The sequence below is a fragment of the Galleria mellonella genome, unplaced genomic scaffold (assembly GCF_026898425.1).
Source record: "Galleria mellonella isolate WM207_F2 unplaced genomic scaffold, CSIRO_AGI_GalMel_v1 utg36, whole genome shotgun sequence".
Classification (NCBI taxonomy): Eukaryota; Metazoa; Arthropoda; class Insecta; order Lepidoptera; family Pyralidae; genus Galleria; species Galleria mellonella.
This window is the reverse complement of record NW_026442086.1, coordinates 6,303,833-6,325,139: the sequence shown is the minus strand read 5'-3', so window position 1 is coordinate 6,325,139 and position 21,307 is coordinate 6,303,833. Positions and strand designations below refer to the sequence as shown.

Sequence of the window (21,307 nt, the reverse complement as noted above, 5' to 3'; positions counted from 1 at the left end):
TCTAATAACACGTAAGTTAAATCGGTAGTTATTTTATTAAAATATAACGTGTGCTTACGAAATTTTTAACAATATATGTTTGAATGTTTATCATCCAATGCATGAAAAAAGCTAAAGCTTATTTTTTTTCTCATTCTTCACTGCTAAGAATGTTACATTCCAAATTGAGTGGTACAATTGTAAAAAATAACTATTCAAAAAGCTTATAATTAAGAATTTACTTCAATAAATATTGTCATTATTTTCCAATCCGTTTTTCGCACAAATTCCGTAATGCAATGCACTCTTAGGCGCATTTAATCGCCGGTCGTTCCTTATAAATCGTGCAATGTGTTTCCTTTTTCAGAGATGTAAAATCACTGAACATGTTCAGGAGGTTATCAGTATACAAAGAAATAAATTCAGTTTTGTTATTATACATAATGAAGAGTATGAAATCGGTTACATTGGGATTGTGGCGGTAAGTGAAATAAACATAATCATTACAAATAATTGTTAATTGTTAACCAATTTGAAAGGTTCAGGAAGTTCTCATGCTTAAACGCCACTTAATTTTTTTTTTTAATGGGTGATAATGGAATGGTAACCCCGCCCGCGCTAACGGTATACACCGGCGGGGCACCAGTGAAGGATGATAGGTGAGGATGAAGCAGGTCAGTTAGCCCATTGTGATGAATTCAACAAGAATTGTTCACGATTGTTTCCAGGGGGAACCACGTGGAGGTCGACCTGATAGTGTATTGCTAGCAATGGGTTCATTAGACCCCATTACTAATAATCCCTTTCCCCCATTTAATTAATATTATAATGATATGTGATTGGAGGGACGACATCTGGCAGACGGCCGGTTGTAAAATAAAAAACCAAAACCTTGGGTAATATGGATAAAAATATGTTACGCCGACCCCAAAATTTATATCACCGGAGTAAGAGGAGAATGATGATGATGATGATGATGATACATGATTGTTTAATCATAATAAAAGCATTACATAATATAAATATCCTCAGGCATAAATATTTGTAATTTATACTGGTATAATAAAGTCAAAGAGTTTGTTTAGATGTTTGAACGCAATAATCTTGGGGGGAAAGGCGATTATTAATAATGCTGGCAATACAGGGTGTATTCATATCAGGTCGACCTCCACGCGGTTCCCCCTGGAAACCAACGTGGTTGATTCTAGTGGAATTTGTCACGAAGGGCTAATTGACCTGAGTTCATCCTCACCTATCACCCCTCACTGGTGCCCCGTCAGCGAATACCGATAGCGCAGGCGGGGTTACCATTTCATTATCGCCCATTAAAAAAAAACGCAATAATCTCTGGAACTACTAGTTCAATAAAAAAAAAATGCGTTTGATAGCTCAGGATTTGATAGATAGGGAAGGAAGGGATCTACTCAATATTATGATACTAGCTAGTGTTGGAAAAGGGAGCATAACAAAAGTTTTATACTTATCATGTTAACTTTATTATAATTGTAAAATTTACTCGTATTGTCTGAGATAACGACCACTGAAATGAAGCTGTGTATTCTGAAACTTGATAGAATAACATAAAATGTGTATTCCAGCCAAATTTCGTCTTATTACGAACTACTTAAGACCATGGAAGGTCTCTCCTTGACTATCATGACGGCTGTTCATCTCACCAATGTGGAACCGGATCAATATTCCCTGGCCACCTTCCAGAACTACCACATGTCGATGCTGGAGCATTTACAGACTACACTACAGTACCTTCAATTGGAGAAAATGGTTGAAGATATTCATATTTTGGAACAAATTCTAAATACGTAAGTGACTACACATATCTGTCACGCCTATCTTCTATTGAGGTAGCAAAAAACAATAGATTGCTAACTGATTCTAATTGGGGGGAAAGGGATTGTTAGTAATAGAGACTGAGAATCCCATTGCTAGCAATATACCCAACCAGGTCGACCTCCTCGCGGTTCCTCCTGAAAACTATCATGGTTAATTCCTGATGAATTCATCATGATGGGCTAACTGGCCTGTTTTTATTCTCATCTATTACCCTTCACTGGTGCCCTGCCAGCGTATCCCGTTAGCGCAGGCGGGGTTACCATACCATACCATACCATTTTCACCCATAAAAAAAACTGATTCTAACTGATTGTAATTGTGATTATCTAAATGTATGTTATGAATTTTATATATTCATTCATTCTTAAGTGTATATATATATATATGTTAAAATAGAGCTAAAATTATTCTAGATTTTTTTATACTAATTATAATGGCTAACTAGTTGATGGCCCACCTGATGGAAAGTAGTAACCGTCGCCTATAGACATGAGCAGTACCATGGACATAACAGAGTATACTGTTTCGCCCATGATACCTTATGATATAAATAAATCTTAATATATAATAATTTCGTGTTGTAATCTTTCTTCACGCTTATCTCCGAAACAGCTCAACTGATTTTAGTGACATGAAAATTTGTATTATTTGCTCCGACTTGAAAGACAGAATACTTTTTATCTATGTAGATATGAACAAAATGAAAGCTTTAATTTTTACTATCATTATAAGCAGAGGGAGCTTTGTACAAGTCATTTGCGTGGGCTCTTCTCTTCCGTGTATTTGTTGCAAAGCAGCTGTGTTTTAATAGTTGCATTTCGGTTTGAAGAATGGAATATAGTAGTGCAATTACAGGGTACGGAGACAACATCTTAGCTGTCGCGGATAGTGGCACGTGAGAGGTAATACGAGCATTACAGTTTGTTCAGTGAAGTCCATAGTTACTCAGTTTTCATTGGGCGAACGGTCAGCTTGTTTACCATTTTAAGTTGCATAAAAAATATGGGGCAAATGTCTCATAAATGGAGGATATTAACCTAGTAGGACATTTAACTACCTTACCATTATCAAAGTGTAAACAAGAGTTTTAGGTTATGGCCAAGTGACTTGCTATATATAACTTTATTTCGTGTTTTTCTTATATTTACTAATGTATAGTACGTAATATTATTCCATTCTCCCGTCTCTAGGATATAGGATAGGATAGGGGCGATTCTGAAGTACTATTTCCTAAGCTTAGCTCTAAAATCATAATATTAATTTGATAGTTTAGCAAAACTATAATGGTATGAACCATCAAGTAAGAAAATGATATGAAATGAAATGAATTTATTTCGCTAGAAAGGAGGTAATTTTAGATAATAGAGGCTGAAATTTCTCGTATACAGTCTGCCTCTATGTCGGCGTGCAAATTTACATCAAACAATATATGGAATTTACATATACGTGACATTATATTTTCTATTATTAGTGAATATGTATAATACATACATAAATTTATTACAGCAAACAGAAAATAGTATTAAATGTAAAGCAGTTATGATGCAATTCTACAAATAAATAGTTTATACTGGTCCATAGAATAACGTATTTCCAAAATAAATTTTTGGAAATACGTTAAGTCTAAAAAAGGATGTGTTGTTGATGTAAATTTTTTAGGGTTAACTACCCTAAAAAATTTACTCTTAATAATCACCATTACTCGGATGGGCAGAATATTTGTAAAGCGTTTAATAGTTTCTTTGAGAGCGTTTTCATACCACCAACTGGAACAAGTAGCTCTACATGCTCTGAAGATTTTCAATTATGTCAGGATACATTATCTCACATTAATATAACAGAAGAATCTGTATTAAAGTTACTTCATACGCTTAACAAAAACAAAGGAGCTGGTTCAGATGTTGTTCCTCCAGTTTTTTTAGCTTCGTGTGCTAACAGTCTTTCCCGCCCAATAACTATTTCTATTTATTATTAATAACTATTTCTATTTCTATTTCAAAGATCTCTTAATGAATGTAGTTATCCAACTATTTGGAAACAGGCACAAATAGTTCCTATTCACAAGAAGGGCTCTAAACAATTGATCAACAACTATCGTCCTGTGTCAATCCTTATCGCTGTCAGTAAGTTATTTGAGCAATTAATATATAAACACATGTACCCTCTTATAGCTAGGGGTTTATCACGAAACCAACATGGATTTCTCCAGGGTCGTTCCACTATTTCTAATCTAGCCATCTTTTCTAATTTTGTTCTTTGCGAAATGGAGAATGGTGGGCAAGTAGATGTGATTTACACTGATATAGAAAAGGCCTTCGATCGCGTGGATCATAATATACTTCTTCGTAAGTTAGAATGCTTAGGCATTCATGGCGATCTGTTACGATGGGTTCGGTCTTATCTAACAAATCGTTTGCAGGCGGTTACTAATCTGACTTCATCTCTATTCCTTCTGGAGTACGTACCTCAGGGATCGCACCTTGGTCCTCTCTTTTATAATGCGTATGTATACGATATAGATCAGGTTTTTCTAAATGCAAAATATCTACTATATGCTGATGACAAAAAATCTATATGCGGATACAATCCATCACTGATTGTGAGTTTTTACAAAACGATCTTAATAGGCTATTTGATTATTTTACTGGAAATCGAATTACGGTCAATATTTCAAAATGGCATCATATAAGTTTTACAAGAAAAAAGCACCCATAGATTTTCCTTATAATTTTAATGGTCTACCTATTGTAAAAAATTATACGATACGTAATCTGGTCGTCCCTACACATATTGATATATTTATTAGCAAAGCTTATCGTAACCTTGGCTTTGTACTGAGAACTTGTCAACCTTTCTCTAATCCCAAAAAGTTTGCTAATTGTGTACTGAGTATATGTGCGTAGCTTGCTGGAGTATGCGTTTCAAATATGGTCTCCGTGTTACGCTATTTATATAAATCGCATTGAAGGCATTAAAAAAAAAATTATACATCATCTCAATTATAAATGTAAAAAATCTGATCAAGGGGCCTAATACGATGCGACATGTCGAGCTTAAGGCCTCCTAACACTGGAAGAGCGGCGTAAAGTGCTGGATATGAGTCTTCTATATGACGTGATTCGTGGTCGATTGGACTGCGCAGAATTGGTTGAACTTTTGTCTCTGGTTGCTCCCATGCGTCGTACTGGACATACACCATTATTGCATGTGCCACGCCATATTAACAATTATAGAAAGAATTCTTTATTTGTTAGATTACCGAGTACTTATAACAATATGTTCTCCGATATTGTTCCCTTTATAGGATCGAAATAAAGTTTAAGAATGAGATAAAACGGCATACGGCGGTAATAGGTAATTAACTTTTTTAATTTGTTGTCAAAGATTTCTTTTTTATATAATTTTTCTTTAATATACAGTCAGAAGTCTTAATTTTTCCTATTTTTTTTTATTCTAAATTATTATCAATTTTTTTAATGGTTATACAGGTATTATTCTCAAATAACATGTTGTTCTGGAAAAATGTTTTATTAACTTCTAAGCGTTATTATTGACAATGTTGCTGTAGTTTTCAATAGTATTTGTTTGTTGATTTTTGTTTATATTTGTTTAATTTAGTATTGTCTTATTTTGTGTGTCGTTTACTTGTATTTTATTTTGTGCAAATTCTATTGGCTACCAAATTACTATTTAAGTATATAATTATGTATTATTTGAGCTAGTTTGTTTGCCTTAAATAAATAAATAAATAACAAATAAACATTATTTTTAAAGATAGAGATAGAGAATGGTGCTTCGGAATCGACACCAATGTGTTTATACTTTATCATTATGGGAAAAGCATATTTAATTGTAAATATATATTATTTTTTTAGCTATCAAATATCAAATATCCCCTCGTTGATGGAAAATGGGATGCCGTTTACAAAGGATGAACTGATTCTATATACAAAGAAGTTACACCAGCACATGCATTCACTGAAAAATGTGCAGTTGCGTCTTTGGGCTGCTGTCAAGTAAGATTTACTATACTACTTTCTTATCTTCTTGCTACTTTCTTATATCTATTACGGGAAAGCATTAGAGATTAAATAGAAAGATAGGTTGAGGTTTTAGGAGTACGAAAATTTTCAAATTGTTCTTAATTAACTTTGGTATCATCTCGCCGGATTATAATTATTGATCCGTGTATATTAAATATTTTGCAACATCTGTTCAGTCACGTGTACCCTTCTCTTAATTACTTTTCATAATAAAAAGCAGTTAATTGACGATTTAATTAATGGAATAATATTCCCAGAATTCTTTTTGCTTTTTTGTTTAAATTGTTTTGGTCCTCAAGCTAGAATATTCTGTGTTATTAGAAATACGGCAATGATCATCAGCGTTTGAGCCAGAACATTTAAACTTATCGTGTGGTCCTGGCATAGAATGGGCTACCCCTTCCTTTCCCGTGGTTGTCGTAAGAGGTGGCTAAGAGAAATTAATATTCGAGGGATGGGCAGCAGCGACATCTTTGAACATACCCAAAGTCTAACTGGGGTTGCCAACCTGTCTGCTAAGCGTGGCAATAGCTGGCAAAATTCCTTATTGCAAAGGCAGTCTATGGGGGAGGACTATGTTCACTAGTGGGCAGTTAATACCTGATATGGTATGACCCAAACTTAAGCTAATTCAGAAAAGTTCAATGAACCCGATCAGAAATCGAGCCCGAGACCTAGTTTATACTAAGTACTCGTAATGTGCCTGTTTTACGCTGCAACAGTACTCCAGCAGCGTCCCTCTTAAAACATCACCAAAATCTAACTGCGGTTGTCAATCCACCTGCCTAACGTGGCAACTACTAGCAGAGCTCCCCAAAGGGGAGGCCTATGTTCAACAGTGGACATGATGGTAATGAATGTGCCCACTACGATGTGTTGTTTTAATTGAATGTAATATCTCTTTTTAGAGCTACAGCAAGGCAAGATGTATGGAGTGCGAGACAAACGCTCGCCGTCGGGATCGTCATATTCATCATAGTACTGCTAGCTTCTCCCGTCTTGGTTCTGCTTTTGCGTCATATAGTACAGACTATAGAGGTGAGATTTGTACCATTCCATTAATACTATAAATGCAGGTAGATTATAAGGATGAATGGATGTTTGTTACTTTTTCACACAAAAACTATTGAATGGACTTGAATGAAATTTGGTACACAGATAAATTATATTCAAATTTAGCACATAGAATACTTTATGTACTGATTTACATGGGCAAATTCGCGGGATACAGCTAGTTTAATATAAGGTACTAGAGATTCGTCCGTGCTTTGATAACTCATGTTTTTTGCCACTGTGTGGTCCTGGCATACAATATGCTACCGTTCCTTCTCTGTGGAAAGCGGATAAGGGAGGGCGAGGGATGGGCAGCAGTGTTCTCCTTAAAACATTTCTAAAGCCAAAGACAAAACCTCCAAAGGAGAGACTTATGTTCAGTGGTGGATGGTTGAAGGCTGATATGATGATGATGATGAACTCATGTTTTTTTATAACCAAATATTGCTTTTATTACTCGCTGATAATATAGCTTTCTGTAGAAAAAAAGATTTTTTCAAACGGATTAAATTATTTAACTCTATACATTACAAACAAACAAATTATCTTTCTTCATTATAATATTAGTTTAGATGATTTTAGAGGAAAATAACACATAATTATTTCCAACTCTCTGTTACTAGACCATTACACTGTTGTATAACGATATGGCAGTTAGCTTTTATTTCACTCATGTAATATAAAGCGTGTAAAGCCTAAATATGAATATCATTTACTGTTAATACGCAATTTTTCTCATCTAGAATGTAATATTCTGCGAAATTTATTTGCAATATGGATATAATAATAACAAGTGCCACACATTCACACCAGTTGTGTGGTTTTTAATCCAGGATACCCTGTGCTGTAGAGAGCGAGGTAATGAACGTCTGGGGACATAACCCAGAACATCAGACCCGGGCCAATTAAGAAATATTTGATAAAACAACATTTTTACAATAAAACGGTTTAAAGGATGGGATATGGCGTGAATTTACTGGGTACAGAGGAATAACACCTGAGTCTTCAGGAATGGCAACGCATGGAGGGTATCATGGGCGAAACAGTATACTCTGTTATGTCCATGGTACTGTTCATGTCTATAGGCGACGGTTACCACTTTCCATCAGGTGGACTGTCAGCTTGTTTGCCATTCTAAGTTGTATAAAAAAAAATCATGGCGGTCGTCATACCCTTACTTTTGTATCCTATATAATTTACGAAAATAAATAAAATAAAGATGGTGAACACTGTTGTTAATATGGAAAATGTACTAACCAGTAATCTTCGAAAAGTTCATTACTAAGATTGGTAAAGTCTAAACTAAGAACATTATTTTAAATTCACAAAACGTTCTTCTTCAAACTCTCGCTCGCTCGTGTCCTTAAAATTTACAAAACGTTCCTTTTCAGACTTTCGCTCGCTCGATCGACACAAGCACACAGAAGCTTATGGCAGAGAAACAAAAGAGCGACCTTCTTCTGTCGCGGATGCTACCACTGCCAGTACTTCGGCGACTGCGAGCTCAGAGAACGGTCCCAGCGGAGGCCTTCGACGCGGTCACCATATTCTTCAGCGATATCGTGGGTTTCACAAATATTTCCGCCACCAGCACGCCCATGGAAGTTATCAATATGCTCAACATGTTATATAAGTATGATTGTTTCTATTAAAAATTTGTTTTTTCTCGTGGCGTCAAATACTTGCATTTTGGAATTAAAAATAGACTACTACCAAATGATGTATCAAGACAAAAAGAGTTAAACCTTCAAAAATACAACTGTAGTTTTTGTGTGATACAGGAACAAATTTACAGATGGACAGACAAAAACTATAAAAAAGATTGTTTCTGCTTTTATTGCTATCATGTTGCTGTAACCAGACAATATTATAGAAGCTTTAATAACTTAGAGTTCCTGGTTTAACTACATTGACACAAATTGTCAAAAATTAGGTCTTGAATATTTGAATGGAAAATTAAATTGAATTTATTGTATTACAGGTTATTTGACGAGAAAATAATGCAATACAACGTGTATAAAGTAGAGACGATTGGAGACGCATACATGGTGGTCTCTGGACTGCCACAGAGAAATGGTAAGTGCAAAAAGAAAGCAATTTGTCAAGTTAGAAATTATATCAAATAGGCCTACAGCTTACCTATTACGTAGTGATTTATAGTTATGTTTTATGGGTTTAATTTGGATACTTATATTTTATTGTGAGATATTGAAAATTATTTTTATATATTTTTGGATATTTGTATACACACTCTATTGTCTTTTCTTAGGTTATTATTAATAATATATATTACTCGATTATCCTTTCAATTCCTATTTAGTAATTTGAAACTAGCACTTTTCAGGCAACCGCCATGCTTCTGAAATAGCTGACATGTCATTGTCGCTGATGAGGAGTTTAGAGGGCGCTAAAGTGCCACACAGGCCGCAAGAACTTTTAAGGGTCCGTGCTGGAGTGAACACGGGACCATGCGTGGCTGGAGTCGTTGGGACTACAATGCCCAGATATTGCCTGTTTGGAGATACTATAAATACTGCTAGCAGGATGGAAAGTACTGGAGAACGTACGTGTTTTTTTAATTATTATTTCAGCCGTTAACTGTCCACTGCTGGACATAACCCTTACGCATAAGGGGAGTTTTAGGCGGGTTGGCAACAGCAGTTAGGCCTGTGACGATGTTTTAAGAGGGACTGCTGTTGCTGCCTGACCCTCGCCCTTCCTTAGTCGCCTCTTACGATACCCACGGGAAAGGAAGGGGTGCCCTATTCTATCCCGAGGCACACACAGTGATTTTTATTTAAACTTGAAACAATATAGTAAAATGTGTTTCTTGACTTTCATTTATTAATTATTTTTAATTACTTTGTTTTGAATATAAGGCTTTTTTATAGACTGCTACAAGAAACGATCAATTTGACGCTACCTCATAGTATTACAAGTTCTTTTTATATATTCTATCAAGGCAAGGAATCCTTTCTTACGCCTTAGAACCAGAACGTCCACGTACAGTGCCGTTTTAGAGGAGCTTCTTTCCACAAACACAAAGGTTGTGGAATGATCTTCTTGCCGGTTTTTTAAAAAGGGCATATTAACGTTTCTTAAGGGTCGGCAACGCGCGTGTGATATACTTTGTATTACAGAAGTTCATAGGTTACGGTAATCCCGTTTATCATCATCACTATCTCAGAACTAGCATAGACACGGTCCTTCTGAAATCTTAACTTCCCTTTATAACTGGTCATGGTGTATCAGAGCAAGATTATACAAAAGTCGTCTGCAATGGTACTTCTGTCAAGTATTTATGCTGTAAATCAGCTGCGCTTGTATGGCTGAGTGATTTAAAGGGTAGGATATTACAGTGAAATTACAGGGTACGGAGGTGTAAAATCTTAGTCCCGGGAATGGTAACGCCTGAGTGGTACCATGAGGGATCCGTTCGGGTGACCCAGATGGATTTTGTAACAACCGTATTCTATATCTAATAGTTTAAAAATAGAATGTTTTTTCAACTTTACAGCAATGAAAATTCACATATCGTATACGACGAAGAAGGCATTGGACGAAATTGGCAACTACGAGATTGAACCACGGGGCAAGCTAGACGTGGCTGTAAGTATTTTTTTTTAATGGGTGAAAATGGAACGGGGCACCAGTGAGAGACGATAGGTGAGGATGAAAGCAGGTCAGTTAGCCCATCGTGACAAATTCCACTAGAATTAACAACGATGGTTTTCAGGGGGAACCGCGTGGAGGTCAACCTGAGAGGGTCTATTGCCAGCATTACTAATAATTCCTTTCCCTCCCGGCTGTAAGTATTGTCATGATCGTGTTATATTAGGGTTTTTAAAATTCCTATCGCTGATCGTAATTAGTAGCGAATTTAAAAAAAAAGGGCGAGCATAAAAGATCACAGGTTTCTTATTTGCCTAAAAAAGTCCGTCTCGCAATAATAATAAAATACACTGGGGTTCCCTTAAGTATAAAACAAGTATTTCAGGTATTTACTATTGTACTAAATTTCATTTAAATAATTATAACTGTTAATAAACACTAGTTAAAATTGAATAGAAACATGCAATTATTAATGTCATAAAGTCTGTAATAAAGTCAACTTTTGGCAAATGAGAAATGTGATTATATTTCTGTTTTACCAAATGTTGACTGGGAGAGAATTCTTTTTGTAGTAAACAGTTTTTGTAATTTGGTCAATAAAGAATATATGAATAAAAAGTATCAAACTCAATCACATATCATAAATATAAGATATCTTTTACTATTTTGTGATTTATTCTATATGAAATCAAAATTTTCTGGAGTGTGTATATATATATATATATATATATATATATATATATGCACATGCGTGATAAGTAATGAAAATAGATGATATAAAAGAGTGTGTAACTTCAAAGATCTTTAGCATTTTATATTAGCATTAAGTTTTTTTTATCTGTATTTTATGATCTGGGAAAACGTGTTTCTGAAAAAAAATATGCCTAGGTAAAAAGTAATTTAAAATTATTTTCATGTAAAGAACGTATACATATTTATAAATCGACTTCAAAAAGAAAAATGTTCTCGATTCGGTTGTATTTTTTTTTGTTTGTTTTTTCTTTCATAACTCCATTAATTGTAAATCGAATTTGGAAAATTCTTTATTTATCTGAAAGAATATACTTACAGAATAATCCTATAGAATGAATAAATGAATTAATGAGTATACTTTATTTGCATTTTACAATATAATAGGTAATAAGCAAGACAACATATAACGATATAATTGTATAAGTACAGTAAGGCGGTCTTAATGCTGAGAGCAATGTTTTCAAGACAATAGAATTCTTCAGGTCGGTGCCACTTATATTCTCACTTATATTCTTACTTACATTATTATTACTTACATTCTAAGTTGTATACTTCGGTATACAACTTAGAATGGCAAACAATCTAACGGCCCACCTGATGGAAAGTGATAACCGTCGCCTATAGATATGAGCAGATAGTACTATGGACATAATACCCCCCCATGCGTTGCCATTCCTGAGGATTCAGGTGTTATTCCTCTGTACCCAGTAAATTTACGCCATATCCCATCCTTCAAACCGAAACATAGCCATGCAAACACAACTGTTTTACGGAAGAAACACAAATGGGACAGAGGTACCCAAGCAATCGACTTTTGTACAAAGTCTCCCTCTGGTAAAGTCTCCCACCGACATACGGTGCAGTAGTTTAGTTTTAAAAACAAAATAACTGGTTTTGTCAAAATTTAAGTTGGTTTTTTTTATGGAACACAATCATTATATTTTATATTATTTTAAATTCCAGGGCAAAGGCAGTATGGAGACGTTTTGGTTGGTGGGCAAAGTGGGCGGCATGCAGGACGAGAGCCCGCGTTGTTTGCGTCTACACGACTACGACCAGAACCTTCTTGAGTTAATAATAAAGTCGTGAATCGTTTGACCAAAGTTTTTAGAAATGATACAAGAATTATTGTAATTCCCTCAATTTGTCGTACCTTTGTGTCACGTATCACGGAGGCAACTGATCGAGCAAATTAAGCAGTGATTAGATGTTCAGAACACGATCTCCGACACGATTGTAATGTAAATAACTACATATAAGCGGCATAGTGGAAAAATGCAAATCGGCACAAGAATGAAGTGTTTTGTATTGATTCTGTAACCAAATTTGTAAAAAAATTGTTTAGATTTCGTATAACTCCGGAATTTAACAATATAGGCTTAAGAAAGAGGATTAAGTGTCGCTTATTTTTTTTTACGACTTTAAACCCTTCTTTACATGATTTGTTTAAAAAGTATATAATTACTCCTATACACTTGGTAATAAACATAATTTATTTAATTACAGATAAGTAATTAAAAAATAAAAAAAAATATATATTTAAAGATAAAAAATTTCTTTGAGGTCACTGCCAGCTGGTAGGGTGCCTAGGATACTTGCTGCATTTCCACGCTAAATAGCAATGGAAATGCGTTGACCAAAGTATAGGCCAGTCTTCTGGTCACCAGAGGTTTCCACCAGCTGGCGTGAAATCTCTTTGAAAAGATTCATGGCCTCGGGACCCCACGGACGCAGAGTTTCAACTCCAAACGCCGCAAATATATATCCATTTCCATCTTTGATTTGTTTTATTGGTGAAATAAATCAAGGTTTCAAAATTAAAGGAAAAATGGTCAAAAAAATAAATTTGACAGCTATGTTTTTTTTTTCATTAAAAAGGTATCCAGACACGATCAACTTAAAGTGAACTTGTTCTTTTATATAATTTTTGGGCATTCAATGTTATGATGGAAATTTCCAACATTATGCAAAGAAGGGTTAAAAGATGTGTGAAAGATCAAATTGTTTACGTAGAACGTATACTTATGGGCCCTTGTTGTGAATTAATTAGTGAGGTGTATGATTTATAGAATTAAATGTTTTAAGATTTTAATAGATGTATAAATATCGGGATCAAAGTCAAGGTCTAGTTTAGGTGCATGTAAAATGTAAGCGAATGTGTATTCTACATATATTTTTGATGCAAAATGTCTATTCTATTAATACGTATCTCTATTTGTCGATATCATTATTCTAAACATAAGTACAGATTTATCTATAAATCATGTGAGTTTCACAATAAAAAAATATTTCCAATCAACTATTTATTACATCAGATATATGTATATTAATGCATCTATTGTATAACATTATATATATCGTAACTGGCTTTTAACTACAACAGAATATCAATGTTTTGCTTTGAAGCAATAAACTGTTTTTGACCATTTTGCGTTACTGTGACACATACACACACACTCACACACGAGAGCAAAAATTATGTCACTTATTTTATGTATTTTCCATTTTTTGCGTATATTGTTATTTGTGTGCTGTAAGTAATGCAAATAAATTATCTATTTATGAAGATTTATTAAAACAGTTATTGCCAGTGCAATAACTGTTTTAATAAATAACGATTCAGTAATCGTGTTAGACTAAACAAAAAGGAATCGTTGAATTTGTTGCTAAGTGCCAATCTCGGGAAGAGCAACAATAAAATAAAAAATGCTTTTATTTCTTTTTAAATACTCATTGAAATCCGAGGACGGTACTTATGAATAGAAGAACTGATAAATTATTGGCCGGAAAAAAATTACATTTTTCTTTTTACACTATAGACTGTCAACGGGTCGAGTCAGCTAGTTTTTATAATAGTTATTATACATTGTAGTACTCGCATGATATCTCTAATTCCAAAATATATCTATTTTTATATTATCCTCATAAGGATTTCTATGTTACATTATTCACTTGAGCTGTATCCAGGAATTCAACGAAATAAAACTCTGTATTTTACTATACTTTACTATTGTTATGTATGAGATGTATGGAAACTTGTTAAATAGTTATAAATGTTAGTAGGTACATTAAGTTCATATCACGTTTCTTTTTCTGCAATGCTCAGATGTGTAAATTAATTTAACACGTCTCTACGGATTGTGGATTGTCAATTAAATAATTTTATTGATGTTCTTGATTTATGTTGTTTCATTAATATAGTACCATTTGGTTGCAGCTTCGTCTGCATGGATTTTGGAAGTAGGTAAACACTTGGAATGCGTGTATTTGTTTTTTGGATTTCAATATTTGACCTTCAGAAATACGCTGTGAAAATAACAAACATAGAAATAGACTGACGGACACAAAGTAATAGGAATGTTAGTTCCTATTGTCAGTAATATAACTTGTCAGGTCGACCTCCACGTGGGCCCCCTGGAGGGGGGTATTGTTAGTAATGCACACCACCAGTCTCATTGCTAGCAAATTACCCTGTCAGGTCTCTCTTCAAATGGTCCTCCCTGAAAACCATCGTGTTGAATTCTAGTTGTATTTGTCACGATGGGCTAACTGACTTGCCTTTTCATTTTCACCGGTCATCCCTTACTGGTTCACCGCCTGTGTATACCGTTAGCGCGGGCGAGATTGCCATTCCATTATTATCCATTAAAAAAAAAGCTAAACCCTCAATACTGATAATCTCCTTTTCATTTGGGTTTCAACTGAGAAAAAATATGGGTTTAACAGGATTTTTTTTATACCACTGAGGTGGCAAACAAGCATACGGCCCACCTGATAGTAAGCGGTTACCGTAGCCTATGAACGCCTGCAATATCAGAGGTATTACGCGCGCGTTGCCGACCCTGAAGAAACCTCTTTACCCCCCTTTTGAAGAACGCCATGCTGTAGTCTCTTGGGAAAACCTCGGCAGGGAGCTCATTCCATAACCTGAGTGTTCGTGTCAGTTTTGATAAAATTTATAAATTAACACATATACTGGTGGGACACAAGTTCGAGATACCATTCTATACCCAATTATTAATAATTAAAGAATATGTCCCACAAAAAAAAAAAAAAAAACTACTAAAACGAGTATTTTTATCTAAAAACTAAATAACTGAACCGATTATGGTAACATTTCAATGGCATCAGTCTGTAAGTATATCTTTGCAGATAAAAAAAAATCCCAAATCGGTTTAAACTGACGGAGTTGTAAGGTAACATACATAAAACAAAAAAAAATACAACCGATTTTAGAACCTCTTTTTTTTAAGTCTGTCGAAGAAATAACGGATCACTTATGATTTCTCAGCAGTTGCATTATTTTCGGATTCAAATTGGGATAAAAAAAAATGTAAAACACAACACAACATTCACAAATTTATTTCTAAATCTTTAATTTAATGAACAATTTTATTATAATTAACATTTATTAAATTATTAAAAAAGTCGTCGATCCTTCCACATAATATTCAGTGAAAGTGATCCTTGCACCGGTTTCCATTAATTTTACATCTATTTATGATTATACCTACATATAATTACGTCTACTTCATTAAGAAATCGGGAGTTATAAACGCCGCTATATGCAAATCTTAATACGACTTATTTCGTACTAGTTTTTATTGGCGACTTCGTATGCGTGTCTAGGATTGAAAGTAGGCTATATCCTTCTCCATCCCATATAGTACCTGTAACTTCATAGTGATTTATTAGGCCGTTAAGATTCTAAAAGGTAAACAAAAACAACAAAACTCTAAAAGGTACTTTTACATTTATAATATTTGTACAGATAACCTAGGATCTAAAATAGCCACTTATGTAATTCCCATTAGGATTTATTTCGTATTAATCGTCCGATGGAACTGTATTAGTGTGTTAATACGTAAATACGTCTTCATGGCAACGCGCCTATTTATTTTGGTAGGGTTATACGAAAGAAATTCTAGGAGGATTTGTATATTTTACTACGAGTATTTTAGATCTCCTGCCGAGATTAATAGGCAGACATATTAGCTATATCTCGTGGTTTTGCTTACGTGAATCAGAACATATTCTATGATCTTATTTACGACATAACCAAACATATAAATTCATTCATTGGTTTTTGAATGGGTAACAAACATCCATGCAGGGGGGAAGGAATTATTAATAATAAGAATGTTAGACCCTGGTAGCAATACGCCTTGTCATGTCGACCTCCACACGGTCACCTTCTTGAAACAATTGTAGTTAGTTTGTAGTTAATTTGCTAAGATAGGGTAACTCATCATTTTATTACTCTACTGGTGCTCTGTCATTATATACCGTTAGCAAAGATGGATGTAATATTTCATCTTCATTCATAACAAATATTAATGCATCCATCCTTATAAATATTAATTCTATTAATACATCCCTGGGTAGATAATATAACGAGTTGTGAAAGTGGATGGAGCGATTTACGAAATAACTTGTATTATGATTTGTTTAAAGCGCGTTTCACCCCATAGGCTAGTGCTTGAGGAGAAAGGAAAAGGGGGTGAATAGGATTATTGACTATAAGTCAAGACTATAAGGCAATTAAACATGGCCTTTACTACGTTAAATGTGTGTTTAAAGCAAATCTTTATTTCATTACATTTTTATCATATATAATCTTTGGAATTAATATAGAGAATAGAGTTTGCTCTGTATAACCCGATTTTAATAGGGGTGAAAGGGATTGTTAGTAATGGAGACTGAGAATCCCATTGCTAGCAATATACCCAACCAGGTCGACCTTCTCGCGGTTCTCCCTGGAAACTATCATGGTTAATTCCTGATGAATTCATCATGATGGGCTAACTGGCCTGTTTTCATTCTCATCTATTAACCTTCACTGGTGCTCCGTCAGCGTATTTAGTTAACGCAGGAGGGGTTACCATTCCATTTTCACCCATCAAGAAAAAACCCGATTTTGATAAGCTAGTGATGTTTTTAGTATATAAGGGGCCATTAGACAAAATATACTGAAGCCCATTGGTACTCCTCATTAAATGAAATGAAATGAAATGAAATGAAATGAAATATTTATTTGCTTTAAAAAAAAACAATTTGACATCACATTAAATATGGGTAATATCGTTATCGTTCCAATATCTATATATTGAGCTCCTCTGGATATTGATAGCGGAAAAAAAGGTCATCATTTTCATCACATACTTTTTGATATCGCTCATACCGATCGAATACCTATATATTCATTTCAATCGGGTTCTTTATTCCGATATTATATATTGAATAACAGATATTTGACATATCCATAACAGATATTTGACATATCCATAACAGATATTTGACATATCCATAACAGATATTTGATATTTGCCAGAGGGAGACTTTGTACAAAAGTCGATTGCTTGGGTACCTCTGTCCCATTCGTGTTTCAACCATAAAGCAGTTGTGTTTGCATGGCTGTGTTTCGGTTTGAAGGATGGGATTTGGCGTGAATTTACTGGGTACAGAGGAACAATACCTGAGTCCTCAGGAATGGCAACGCATGGGGGGGGGGGTATCATGGGCGAAACAGTATACTCTGTTATATGTTATATATGTTTATAGTAGTGCTCATGTCTATAGGCGACGGGTACCACTTTCCATCAGGTGGGCCGTCAGCTTGTTTGCCATTCTAAGTTGTATAAAAAAAAAATATCCGTTGAGGCGATATTGAATGAGATATTGGGCTCGAATCTGAGACGCTATTTTCATAAACTTATTTCTTTATAACTTTAGAATAGGCCACCCCATCCTTTTCCGCAAGTGTTGTAAGAGGCGACTAAGGGAGGGCGAGGGATGGGTAGCAACGTTCCGCTTAAAACATCTCCAAAGCCTGACTGCAGTGCAAACTGTCTCAATTGTGGCAACTACTAGCAAAACCTGTTCAAGGGGGAAGCTTATGTTCAGCAGTGGACAGTTAAAGGCTGATATGATAATGACGATGACTGTTTTCTGGACAATCATAAAGTATATTTGTAATAATTTTTAATTTAAATCTATTAGAAATGTAGTTCAATTTGGGTCTAAAAGCATAAATGTTTTGCTGTGATGTCAAATTGTTTTTTTTTTATTTTACAGGTAGTTTTAGAGAAATATCGCTCCAGAATCGATCCCAATGTAACTTAAATATATAGATATTGCTATATATTATATTACCTATATTCTTAATGCGTTCTCATTCCTAAGGACAATACTACAATGTACTATAGTACTATAGTACAATGTTCTTAATGTCCTTACATTAATTTTGTAAAAATATCACATGACTGAAAATGGATTTAAAATATATCGGTGTTTCCATAACAACTATTTTCTATTTTAATTCCGGATGGTGTTGAAGCGTAACTTTTGTGCAGGAATCTTGGCTTTTTTGTATATCAATGGATGAATCCCTTAATGTAAAGGTGCTCGGTTTGTGAGTGTACATTTAACTACATCTATATATATAAAAAATGTCAACGACATATTCTCTTCCATTAGTCTTCTGTGTCTTTGGTTGATTTGATGGTATTCGATTATGATCGAAGCGTTAAGTGGACAAAGGTATTAACTGATAAATGGTTTAATAGTAGTAATGATTTTAACACGTTTTAATACGTATTTGTAATCTGTAAAATTAATTATGGTACTAACAGTATGTGTCAATAGAACTTAATGGACATGTAAACAAATGCATAGTCTGTTGATATCAAATAACAGTATAAATGAATTATTTAAGATAGCGTTCCATAAAAAACCGACTTCAATACTAGCAAAACCAGTTATTTTAATTTAAAAACTAAACTACTAAACCGATTTTGATAAAACGGGGCCAGTCTGTAAATATATTTTATCAGTAAAAAAAAAAGAATTTCCCAAAACGGTTTATACCAGATAGAGTTGAGGTAATAAACATAATAAAACAAAGCACAGTTGAGAACCTTGGTTTTGAAGTCAGTTGAAGATCAATTAAATCATCGAATTTATTGATGTGTTAATAATATTTTCTCAAACATGCTTGGAAATGTAAGCATTATTTTAACAATCTTCTTCGAGATAAATCAAAATTGCCGTACTGGCCAGATACATGCGGGCAGTGGTCGGCAAAAGTTGTATGAAAATCCATATCTGTCGTGTTTTGCGGCCAGATAAATTACTATGTAAACTCATATCTGTCCTGTAATTTAAAAATGGAATGACCTTTTACTTCGAAACATGGCTACCAAGGAGGTAACTAATAAAAGGTTTTATTTAAATTTCGAACTGGTTTGCAAATAGAAAGCTGTTTATTGATAAAAAACAAAGGAACATTATGGCGCGTGGTTTATTGTTCGTTATTCGTCATTGAACTTAAAAAGTAAAATTGTGTTTTCGATTTCCGCGCATTGTTTGAGAAAAATACTATACAAGCCTTGGCCACAACTAGGCATTGATGGACTCACGTATGTGTGCCTCGGCTACGTCTCGGCCCACATTTGCACAATCGTCCATCAATGCCTCAGTTGCTGGCCGCTGCAGTAATGTACTATTAGAGAGCATCATATCAGTATATAGATTTTGTAACTAAAATATATAATATAGATATTGATATATGTATATTACCTAGCTTATACTTTATCGCTTCTTAGGCAATGAATAAATTACAGTTTTCAATATCCTGAGATGATTTATTATTTGCCAAACCATTTGTTTATGCAGCAGGTTTATTTTTTCTAATTTTGCCAGATATAACCTTTGTCCACTTATCCTGACTAGTGATGCTAAACCGAGTCAGGTTAACTCGAATACTGTCTCGAATAAATAATTTGTACTTAGGTACTCGAGTATTCGAATACTTGCGATACTCGAATGCCATTCGCGTATTTATTATATGTTTTAATTCTTTTGTATAATTGAATCATAAATTTTTCATTAATTACCAAAGGAAAAATTATAAAATGATTGAATATTTATTAAAAGTAAGCTTCAGAAATTAATTGAAAAATTACTCGAGTTTGTTGCAGTACTGGAATACTCGGACAAGTACTAAAGTACTGCGAATTACACTGAGATTGTTGAGTCTCTGGCTTTGTCTTTGTAAGTCAATGTATGTATTATTCTATATGTTAAGTTAGGATATAACTTCCCCGTATACCATATTTTCTTTAAATTCGTTTATCCGTTGAAGCGTGACTGTGTAATAAAAATCCATACATCTAAACATCCATCTATATAATACGAATATTCGAGTACTTGTCTGAGTTTTCGGACTCGAGTCAAGATTCGATTATTTTTTTAACGAGTATCAAATTACTCGAATACCATATAAATTCGACTCGGCACATCACTAATCCTGATGCAATGATTAAACGAGTCAGTGAAAGTCTCTCTTGGAATCAGGCTGGTATCTGGGCGAAGCTGATCTTCCTTGTGAGTGTATCCTGGCGAGGAAGCTGGGTGTGTATGAGAGGGTGGACGCTGTTGGTCTAACTGGGGAGGGACCAGTCCTGCCCTCTAGCCAATGTGTTGTCATTTCGCCTTTGCCCTGTAAAATATATCCGGACAGTTTATATGTATATAGTTTTATGGTAGATAACTATAACTATTATATGAATACATGTCTTTATTTTGGCAACTGTGCCCATTTAGTCGATTTTAAACTTTTTAACGCGTGTAAATAGTACCTCATGTAGGTATATTTTGCCGCTTTTGCATCGTTTTGCATAATGTTTTTTTTATGCAAATGAGAATGACAAACAAGCTGATGATCCACCTGATGGAAAGTGGTAACCGTCGCCAATAGACATAAGCAGTACCATGGACCTAACAGAGTATACTGTTTCGAAAACCCAGTTGCCAAATCTGAGGATTCAGGTGTTATTCCTCTGTACCCTGTAAATATGTGATCTTGTTCTTATGTTTTACGACAACTTCTATGGCAGGGAGGGAAGGGATTGTTAGTAATGCGGACTATTAGTCCCATTGCTAGCAATATACCCCATCAGATTGATCTCCACGTGGCCTTACTGGAAACCATCGTGTTGAATTCCAGGTGCACATAG

General features: G+C 34.5%; 2 protein-coding genes across 2 annotated transcripts in view; one reads left to right on the top strand and one right to left on the bottom strand.

The window, feature by feature from the left end:
- Positions 1–348: 348 nt before the first annotated feature.
- On the top strand, positions 349–14,319 carry LOC113522202 (atrial natriuretic peptide receptor 2-like). Its single transcript, XM_052897388.1, has 9 exons — positions 349–460; positions 1,578–1,799; positions 5,706–5,846; positions 6,782–6,911; positions 8,318–8,559; positions 8,908–9,002; positions 9,271–9,489; positions 10,444–10,535; positions 12,255–14,319. The coding sequence occupies exons 1-9, from the start codon at positions 366–368 to the stop codon at positions 12,378–12,380; spliced, it is 1,362 nt and encodes a 453-aa protein (XP_052753348.1). The 5' UTR covers positions 349–365; the 3' UTR covers positions 12,381–14,319.
- Positions 14,320–14,456: 137 nt separating this feature from the next.
- LOC113514693 (receptor-type guanylate cyclase gcy-1) overlaps positions 14,457–21,307 on the bottom strand; it is an 89,776-nt gene continuing 82,925 nt past the window's right edge. The window contains exon 16 of the mRNA XM_052897464.1: positions 14,457–20,790. Within this exon, the coding sequence (XP_052753424.1) occupies positions 20,620–20,790 (171 nt within the window). The 3' untranslated portion in view covers positions 14,457–20,619. The remainder of the gene's footprint in view (positions 20,791–21,307) is intronic.

What these genes read in the sequence shown, in the direction of transcription:
- LOC113522202 (XM_052897388.1), top strand. Translation starts at nt 366, where the DNA reads ATGTTCAGGAGGTTATCAGTATACAAAGAAATAAATTCAGTTTTGTTA. An exon ending in GATGGAAAGTACTGGAGAAC is followed by an intron (nt 9,490 to 10,443) that starts GTACGTGTTTTT and finishes TCAACTTTACAG; the next exon opens with CAATGAAAATTCACATATCG. An exon ending in GGGGCAAGCTAGACGTGGCT is followed by an intron (nt 10,536 to 12,254) that starts GTAAGTATTTTT and finishes TTTAAATTCCAG; the next exon opens with GGCAAAGGCAGTATGGAGAC.